The 10,370-nt window shown below is 45.2% G+C and overlaps 1 protein-coding gene across 2 annotated transcripts; it reads right to left on the bottom strand.

Annotated features, from left to right (window-relative positions):
• Positions 1-364: 364 nt before the first annotated feature.
• LOC127308488 (uncharacterized) lies at positions 365-2,407 on the bottom strand. 2 transcript variants are annotated; one of them, XR_007856606.1, is made up of 3 exons: positions 1,182-2,406; positions 891-973; positions 365-684 (listed from the first exon to the last, which is right to left on the bottom strand). XR_007856606.1 is itself a non-coding variant. In XM_051339320.1 (2 exons), exons 1-2 carry the CDS (start codon positions 2,275-2,277, stop codon positions 611-613), a joined length of 1,170 nt encoding a protein of 389 aa, XP_051195280.1. In that variant the 5' UTR covers positions 2,278-2,407; the 3' UTR covers positions 365-610. The 2 variants fall into 2 exon arrangements, 1 of the variants encoding a protein (XP_051195280.1); XM_051339320.1 differs by lacking the exon at positions 891-973 and having other exon boundaries at positions 1,182-2,407.
• Positions 2,408-10,370: the final 7,963 nt, after the last annotated feature.

Consider the following 10,370-nt stretch of genomic DNA (forward strand, 5'->3'; position numbering starts at 1 on the left):
AAACGTGTTTGGGGAATGTCGTTGGGCGCCGAATTTTGTCCGGCGCCCCTCATTTTCATTTGGAAGCGGGTTTGGGGAACCCTGCTGGTGATGTTCTTTGGGATTGCCATTGGATTTGAAATTTCCTACAAGCAACTTCTAAGAAGGCTCTGTATGCAATGCAAGTGGATTGAGTATACTGTAAATTCTTTAGATGTCTGAACTTTGAAGACTTGGTCATATATTGGATCTGAATGAGACATAGGTGCAGGCTAGTGAAAACAGAGATAAACCTCAGGGACCAAGCTTTCGGAAATTCTTGAGCAATGGTCTTTGTTCACTAGACTCCTTCTATCTCTATATTTGCATGATCTGACACACAAACTGTGTCAACCTCTGGATATTCATACTTGTGACGAGCATGCAGTTGTCACAGCACAAATTAGCATGTCTCAGTGACAGCACACATAGTGCAAACATTTAGTCACACCGTCATGACAGAGTAAAAGTCTTGCACATAATTATATGGCCACACTAGTACTGGATTAGCTGACCAGAAAGCTACCGTTCCTCTAAAAGGAACAAACTGATTGCTAGTGTTCCTCTGAAACCAAGTCAAAGGCTCCATGCTTCAGATCATACCCCAAAAGGCTCCACATTTCTCCACATAAACTTGGCCATTACTCATGCAGCTCCAGAACTCCTCTACATGCCAAAATGGTTTATTGTTAGTGCTTTAGTATGCTGCAATAACAACGACAAATATACAATGACGACTTTGAATATGACGAGCTAATGCCATGGAGCTCCATCTGGCAGGCTAATCCTCAAGTACAGAAGTATTAGCATAGATGGATCAGTGTTGTAGTAGTTAATAAGAACAATGGCTAACTCATCGATTAAAATCTCACCATGCAAAATGGCAGGCAGTCCATGCTTGATAGATGGATGGATGAACCTTGTCATGGCTGTGGCATCATGCGCCTAGCACAGTCTGAACAAGATACAATTAGAAAAGAAGTTGCGGTATTCCAATTTCATAAAATCTTTGTTCTTATAACTCACATAAAGTCAGCCGTTAATACTGTTGTGGCCTTAACATAAGAGGAATTTACTTAGAATGCGCATAAAGAATTCAGTAATCACAAGATAGCTTGCATATCATAGCACTACGTGTTAAGATACAACTGAAAGGGTAGTACCTTGAGTGTAGAAGCTTGACCAAGGAGTGACATTCTTAGCCATTTTCACTTCGGCAACCTTCTTGGTTTGGCCTGAACTGAGCTCGACCGTAAACAGCCCAGCCATTGTACTCAAGAAGACGACGCCTTCTGCGAAGCCAGACACATTGGGTTCGTTCTCGTAGCGTGCACCAACCGGGTGAGGTCTGGGTTCAAAGGCCCTTGGGGGGAGCAGCGTTTCAAGCTCGATGACCCTGCGTTCCACCCATGCCAGAGCTCCGCCGGGACCAGCTGGCTCGGCTGACCACAGGGAGAGCCTAGTCCCTCGCAAGCCCGCAAACACCACCACGCCGTCTTCCGCCGATATGAACACAAGGCGCTCTTTCCAGTTCACCTTTGGCACATCAATGACAGATAATTTCTGCTCGCCCAACTTGTACTGCAGAACTCTGCAACTATCGTCAAATGGAAAGTAGAGTGTGTTTCCCACAAGGATGCTTCGCCCAGTGTTGTTGATGTAATCTGGGTGCTTCAGGGTGATGGTGTCGCTCCACAAACCAGACTCCGATGAGTATACGCATGCGGACGTGGTCCCTTGCCATGAAGCCACCATAGCTACAAGGAAAGGATGTCCATGACAGCCCAGGTGGTCGCAGCGTTCCTTCGCACACAACACCGCGGCAGTCGAGGATTGTCGATCCATGCTGGGGAATGGAACTCCCCACCGGCCGTTCGTGATAGGGTCCCAGACGATGTATCCACCGGAGATAGGCCTCACGAGGATGCGGCCGTGGCGGGAGTCAACGGCCTTCCAGTTGCTGGGGTAGGAGTCGGTACCTGATGAGGGGCGGAAGGATGTGGCTGTGATGAAGCGGGAGACGCCGTCGGTATTCCGGGTCCAGAAGCCGACGACGAAGCCGAGCATGGGTGGTGCGCCGTGGAACTCGCGGTAGAGGCGGCAGAACTCGGGGCCGGTGACGATCCGGCGCCAGGCCTTGCAGGCCAGGGAGGCGCGGACGAGGCGAGCGGGGTCGTCCGGCGGGATGCGGAGGAAGACGCTGAAGACGTCGTCGTCGGACAGCGTCGGCGTCGAGTGGCGGCTGTGAGACGGGCTCATCTCGCCTGCTGGATCTGGATCTGGATCTGGATCTGGTTCCGGTGAGGGGAACGACGGGCGTCGGGCGTGGTCTGGGATTGGTTTTGGGAGAAGAGAAAATTGATTATTTGTTACTCAGTTCACGAGACTTTGACAATATGTACAAAGTTGATCTGGCTTTCACTAAATCTAAAGCAGGGACTGGTTTGCGAAAATAAGATCTCTACAAGATCTGTTGGGAAAATGCCCACGCACGATCCGGTAAATAGGCCTGCCTAGTTAGATCGTGGGATCGTACACGCAGCCGCCGCCTCTCTCTCTCTCTCTGTCGTACTCGACACACCAGGACGCAGGCCCGAGCGGCCAGATGTGCCGACTGTGCATCTTGCACAGGGCCCCAGAACTTGGGGGGCCCCAAATTTTTATATAGGCCTATATATACTTAATTACTTGTATAGAAAAAATAGAGAAAGTATAGAAAGGCACGTACTGGGCCTTGAAATGCTACGCGGGTTTCGCACGGAGCCAGAGAATCTTCGTGTTACTCAGCGATCGTGGGCAGTCAAAGCGAGAGGCGACATCACCACGAGATAGCCAACGAACCGTCCTCGCGTACTAGCCTCATCGCCTCCTTCCCTGATCCGATCCGCACTGCAGCGACGAGCGATGTTTGTTTCACTCCCACGGCGCCGCTGACGCCGGGACGGAAAAACTCGAGCCGTCACGCATCCGTCCAGCGACTAGACAAGGTAATTTAAATTTCCCTTATCTTCTGCGTTCTTCTCGCCTGATTGTTGATCAACAATGTTGCGGCTTGCGGCTTATCTTCTTGTGAGAATCTTGAGGCTGCCTTTACAAAAGATAAAAATGAATATAAAATCGATGCCAATGATCTATATGTTGAGCTGAAATTTCTTCAAGAATTCATTCCAAAAGAAAATATAGGGCCTATTGAAGTTTTTGTATTATTTAAAATGTCATAATTGTTTTTTGCAATGTAAATATTTCATATAGAATTTTATTGATCATTTATGTGTCCGTTGCATCAGCAAAATGGTACTTTCTTAAATTGAACTATTAAAATCATTTATGCGTATTAGGATGACACAACAAAGAGTCAATGATTTAACGAGAATATCACTTGAGAGTGAAGTGTTGGACAAGATTGATTATTAGGATAATATTGATGATTTTATTTCAAAAAACCCTAAAAAATGTTGTTATTCAAATAAATATTATGGAATAAAGAGTTGAATAGGAATAATTTTTAATATATCCAACTGATGTTTAAGACAGTAAGACATATACATTATATTTTTGAATAGTTTAAAATTTTATAAAATAGGGGCCCATTTTAGTACTTCGCACAGGGCCCGGATTTTTGTCGGCCCGGCCCTGCCAGGACGCCGGCCAACGATCGAACGACGCCGGCCAACGATCAAACGACGTCCGCCAGCCGCAAAGGAGCACGGCGGAGCGGCAGGTTATCCCATCTCGTGTTTCTCTTTTTTGGTTCTCTATTCTCTTCTTATGCCCCAAATTGGTACTGATAAGTATGTTGAACCCTAGGTCCGTAACATGAAATATTTCTTAAATTGAGAGGCATCAAGGACTAGGAGAGTGAATATGGAATCAATGAATATAGGTAACATCATTGTTTTACTTTTTGTACAATTTGTCGATTCTGCAATACATGTGACTGTCAGTACCACGTCTTGTGAGATTGATTTTTTTCCCTTGCTGTTTAGGGAAATTGGTAGTTCTTCTGATGCATTAGCTACAGCAACCTTTGGTGGGGTGGATTGGTCAACTCTCTTGATTGAACAAGAAGAAACAGATGATTATACTGTTCACGTGCAAGAGGATACAATGTATAATTTACTTGGTCTGAAGGAGGAGGATGAGACAGTCAAGGTACTGCGCCAGGCTGCTAATGATGCTAATGCCGATCTTGTTGATGCTAATATATCGGTTATTGATGCCAATGACACGGAGGGTGCAGCCTTACCTATTGATGATCTCGGACCCATGGAGCAATTCACTTTCTTTGATAGAGATAATCCAGAGATGGCTGTGGGTGACACGTTTCCTTCGATGGATACCTTTAGAATGGCACTCAAACACTATGCTATCAAAAGGGAGTTTGACATAAAAATTAATATGTCTCAGCCAAAAAAGTATATGGCTAATTGCAAGAAATTTGAAGGAGGTTGTCCTTGGAAGATTACGGCCAAGAAGAAGCAAGTGGGCACTACTGTGGTAGTACGTACTTGATTCTATTCTTTCTTGTCTATTAATTTGTACTTGTTTCTATTCTTCTTGTCCCGTTACTTGTGTAAAATCTTTTATATCTTGATGGCTTAAACAATCTTGTCGATCTTTTATACACGTAGGTGACTGAGTTGCACGACAAGCATATGTGCGCCTCCAGCAGTAGGAAGAAAACTAGTATGGCATCGCAGAGCTGGGTTGCTGAAAGAGCAGAAATAATAATGAAGAATGACCCAGAGATGAGTGCTACTGACCTGCAAAAGAAGCTTCAGAATGACTACAATGTGAAGGTTCCATATCACACTGTTTATAAGAGTCGACAAAGAGCTATTGTTGATCTATATGGGAGCTGGGAAGAGAGCTTTCGATTGTTGTACAACTTCAAAGCGGAGATTGAGCTGAGGTCACCCGGGAGTGTTGTAGAGATAGCCACTAAGGAAATTGAAGGTAAAACGTTTTTTGACAAGTTCTTCATTGCGTTTAAGCCATGCATAGATGGATTTTTGAGTGGGTGTAGACCATACTTAAGTATAGACTCAACTCATTTAAATGGCAAGTGGAATGGACACCTAGCCGCAGTCACAGCTTTGGATGGACATAATTGGATGTTTCCTGTAGCTTTTGGATTTTTTGATGCTGAAACTACAGAAAATTGGACTTGGTTCATGAGTCAGCTAAAGAAGGCAATAGGCGATCCTCCTGTATTGGTTGTATTGGTTGTATGCACAGATGCGTGCAAAGGCTTAGAAAATGCAGTGAAGAATGTTTTTCCAAATGCTGAGCAAAGAGAGTGTTTCAGGCACCTTATGGGAAATGCGGTTAAAAAATTCCGTGGTGAAAAGTTATTTCTATAAAATACATGTGTATGCTCTAACTCTAAGAGCATCTTGAAGAGATTCCGCGAAACATGAGGACAATAATTCTAGGGTTTTTATCATTCCTGCCACTATGATCAACGTGAATCTCATATTTGCCATTTAACCGATGGAAATCTCAATCTTGCCATTGCTCAGTTAACTTCTCCGCTTTGTCATTTCATCATCTCCACCGTTAGTCTATAATCAGTTTTGCCATTTGAAGAGTGGAGGCAAATGGAAATGCATTTAATATGTCAAAGGGGAAGCATTCAACATTTAGAATTACCAACAAAGAGCCGGATAATGTTCTTTCTACAAAGGCACGTCTCCACAAATTTTTACATTTGGTACTGTCGGGGGGATGACCCCCGGTAGGTCAAGAGTGTGCCAAGCTTGGCTAAATAAGATATCCAGAAACCGGTTTACACAGGTAATCCGGACATGGTCGTTTCTAACCAAAGATACCGGAAAACCGGCATAAGATACCGGATTAAAGAAATAAGATACCGGATTAAAGAAAAAACCGGATTATGATGGCTTAGTTTAACAGTGTTGGATGAAACAATCCGGTATACCAGGAGGGGTATACCGGAGTAAAGGCAACCGGTGATATCTAAGCCGGAGATATGCCAAGAGGAGAAATTGAGATACAAAGGGTAAGAAGCCGGTCCTCACGGATAAAGATACCAGGAAAAGATACTGAATAAAGATACCGGAAAAAGATACCGGCATAAGCTCAACTGTAGCATGTCGGCATTCCAGTCAAAGATTCTCCTAAGGACCGAAGGACAGGATGAGCGAACCACATCAGCTTTAATTGAAGCCCTGACGCCAAAGGAGCTGCTGACGATAAAGATACCGGACGATGTCACCAGTTCCTGATTAAAGACAGAAGCAATATCACGGGAGCCAAAGAAGCTTTATAAAGTAGCTTAGCTCATCAAAGATTCCATTAGGGTTTCTTCCCTTGTAAGCCACCCTCTCCCCTATATAAGACGACCAACCATAGAGAGATCAGTAGCAAGTAGAACTAGGTTCTATACCGTACTTTCTTCAACCTCTGGCCATAGGCCAAGTTCATCAATACAATCCGGAATCTTTACTCTCCTTTCCTGTTAACCAAACCCTCCCCCGGATCCTCTAGCGCACATTCGGCCCCAACTCAATGTCACACCCCAACTTTTGCAACCATGTTTAGTTGTCCTTAGTGCAAAAATTAGGGGGAACAAAAACTTTTTTTTAGATGAATTGTCTTGATCTGTTTGTTATAATGAATTGCTTGATCTGCTGGTAGATGAATTGTCTTGATTTGCTTGTTAAGTTTTGTCTTGAGCTACCCCAAAGAACAGCACCTATAGTGGTAAAACAAACAACTCACCTAATAAAACACATGTGTGGTTTAGGAAAAATTGTTTTCCTTTTTACTACATCAAACCCTTCTACTTATGGCAACATGGGTGTGCCTACTTAAATTCATCCTTGCGTTATAATCTAGCTCAACCCATCCTTGTTTCAAAACTTGGGATCATCTACTCCTTAACATAACCTTCTCTTATACCTTAGTCAAAAACCCTCAAACCTCACAATTTTGGCTAAGTCCTAGAATTGTTATCTGATTCCATTTTGGAACCCCTGGATTAAGCTACCCCTTGCCATCCAAGGCAATACACTTGGTCCTAGACCTACCTTATCATGAGCATTTCCCAATCATGTCCTTGCCTTAAACCAGATCACTCATATGCCCGCTTATCCTTGTTGGTTTTGAAGCCAAGTCAATAAGATGTTTTGGCAGGCTTAAAAGTATCAAACTTTGGCAGTTGATCTCAAAGCAACCACAATTGTTATTGGTAACCTCAATGCATGGATCTCATCTATGCAACACTTTCTACAACCTCCACGTCTTGCATGTCCCATTCTACCCCTGAAACTCTTACATTCACTTGACCTTGTACCCTATCCAATGTTTAACCATAAGATCACTTCCTTCACTTTTACCTCTTGTTTTTCTTTAATCTCCCCAAAACCAAGTGTGTAAATGATTGTTACATAATGTAGTGATCATCTACCCTTGAGATCACCCCTCCCAAATTTAGTTTTCTTTCTCTTTCCCAAAAATTCTCAAAACCCAATTGCTTTTCCTCTCTAGTTTTAACCACAAAACTTCTTCATCTTATTTTCCTAAATACCTTAGGAAAGGAGGGTGGTACTTCATACCATCCCTTTTCAACCCAAAAATGTTCCTATAAAATCATTTCACTATATTTTACTTTCTTTTAACAAAATGCTTGTTTGTGGCACTTATACAAGTTTTTCTTTTCTTGATTATCTTAAATTTGAGAGAGTTACACATAGACTAGTTTAGCAATTAGAACCTTTTTAACTCAAATTGTCTTCTTCAAATGCAAGTTCAAATGAAATTCCTTCAATTATGGCCATACTCTTCTTAGGTGATCTAAACCTTTACCATATAAATTCCTTTTTGGCATGACATCATCTTTGCATCAAACACACCTCTCCTTTCTACCACTCATTTTCTTGTCTTTACCAAAAACAAAATTGTGGTCCTATGCACTCATGATCCATAGCATAATAAATCTCCATCTCTAGCTTTGCAAAACTATCTCAAATCTCTCCAACTCAACACCTTAACCTCCACATCACTAGCACCACACCACCTCTTGTTGGACCTACTTGATCACTTGCTCCACTTTGGCAAAAGTAAGCCGGCCATACCATGTATGGCATGCATGCATGTGTATGTGCCCTACTCCTCTCTCTCTCTCTCTACCTTGCACCACCCTTTCTCCCTCCCTCTCCATATGGCCGGGCCATGGTACATCAACACCACCATGCCCCCCCTCTCTCTTCTTTTCATCTTCTTTCCCTCCAACCCCCTCTTTAAAATTCATCTCTTCCTCTTAAGTCTCAAAATATGGCCGGGCCACTTCCTCTTTTATTTTTGACACCAGCCCTGCACCCCTTCTAGCCCAACCAAGACCCTCCCTCCCTCTCCAAAATTGCACCAGGCCACCGGCCCAATGAGGACAACCACCACACGAACAGGGAAAAGGCACGATCGTACCGAAACCACCTCCCGCTCGATCCCTCCCCTCTCCCGCGCCTGTGTCCACCCTGCTGACGTCCTCCACCCCTACGTCACTCTCTTCCACCTCCCAGACGTCAGCCCTCGCCTCCCCATTGGCCGGCAGCACCGCACGCATGCCCTCCCATTGGCCACGGCCACCGGCCGTTGCACCACCTCCGGCTATAAAAACCCTACCCTGGCTCACCCCTCCCTCACACCACCTCTCCCACCTCCCCAGACCTCCCACAGAGAGCGCCGAGGCGTTTCCCTGGACGCTGCTCACCGGAGGGGGCACTTTCGCCCGTGGTCACCACAAGGGTGGCGGGCAAGGTCACGGGTGCCCCCGTCGTGCTCACCTCTCCCTCACAACGCCACCCTTTTCTCCGTCCCCTACTCCATCTAACGCATGCATCTCCATCATCCAGGGCCACCGGTGAGCGCCGCCCAGGACCGCCGGAGTCCGCCACCACCATTGCCGAGGACACCTGAGAAGGAAGCGCCCGGGAGGAGCTACTGCTAGAGGCGCTCGTCGACGGCCTCGACCCGCCGCCGCCCGCCCCGACGACCGTCGCCCACTCGCGCAGGTAAGCCCTGGCCGCTCGCCCTTTTTTTCCGTCCGCCGCGTGCGCGTGTGAGGTCGCAGGGAGGGAGACGACCCGATCCTCCCCGCATGCGCTGCATGGCCAGCCACGACGGCCCATGCACTGGGCCCCGCCATGGGCCCCCTCTCCCCTCCTTTTTCTTTATTTCTTTCCCTCACCTCCACCTGAACAGCCACCTGGGCCGGCCCACTTCGCACCCCAGCGTGGCCCAGGATTTTCCCGCCCATGTGAGCCATTTCAAAAATTGGAAATAGCTGTTTTATTGTGTTAAAACCAGTAGCACTGTTTTGAGGATAACTCGAGATACACAAACCCAAATCGAATGAAACCAATTGCATTAGTTCAAAAATTCAAATATATTTCCAATGCCACTGGTCCCACATTTTTAGGATTTTTGTACGATTTGTGGTGAATTAAACTTGTTCTGTGTGTCCTCCAGACATAGCTGCTAGCTTTTAATTCACCAAAAATTGATCTGTGTTCCAAATTGAATGATTTCAATTTTGTAGTGCTCCTGTATGTTTTCCTATATATAGGTTCCTTCGTGGACACTGCTGCCGAAGACCAGCGTGTTGATGCGAGAGCGGAGGTTCTTCTTCGACTTGCTCGACAACACAATACTGATTTCTGGGCTGACACGGACCGCACTCGCCGAATTGTGCGATTTCAAAATCGCGCAGCCCAGGTTCGAGATTTCCTGGACTTCTGCACAAGTACGTTGGCCATGGTGTACAACGCTATGTTTCCTCAGAATCCTCAACCTACAAATCTTCCTGAGTTGATGAAGAAATTCAAGAATGTGCACCAAATTCACGACCTTGTAAAGGCTCAGCTGATGGCCGGTGCCAGGTTTGCCTTGATCTGGCTGAAAATTTGTTATCCGAAATTAGATCTGAGCAATGTTATCGACGCCTGCTACTCTAAGTTACAGAAGAGGAGAAAAAACGTCGACAAGCTTAACGATGCGGTGACACCCATTGCCGAGAAAATAATTGAAGAACTGCTGAGGGTAGACGCCGCTTTCTTCAAAGAATATCATTATGCTGATGCCCTGGGTGCTCCTGCTGAGGGTGAAAGAGTGACCATAGATGATTTGATATAGATATCCATCTTCTTTTTCTCCTGTTATGTTTGATCTGAGCTAGAGTGTAAAGTTTGTATATTCTGAGTCATGTATATTTCGTATGCTGCAAACTTATGTAAAGTTAACAGTATATTTTTTCTCGAGTCCTTGAATGACCTTATTTGTCGTGACTGTATTTTATTCGCGAGGTTTATTGTGAAACCAAGGCTTTGTAT

This window comes from Lolium perenne, chromosome 6 (assembly GCF_019359855.2).
Source record: "Lolium perenne isolate Kyuss_39 chromosome 6, Kyuss_2.0, whole genome shotgun sequence".
NCBI lineage: Eukaryota > Viridiplantae > Streptophyta > Magnoliopsida > Poales > Poaceae > Lolium > Lolium perenne.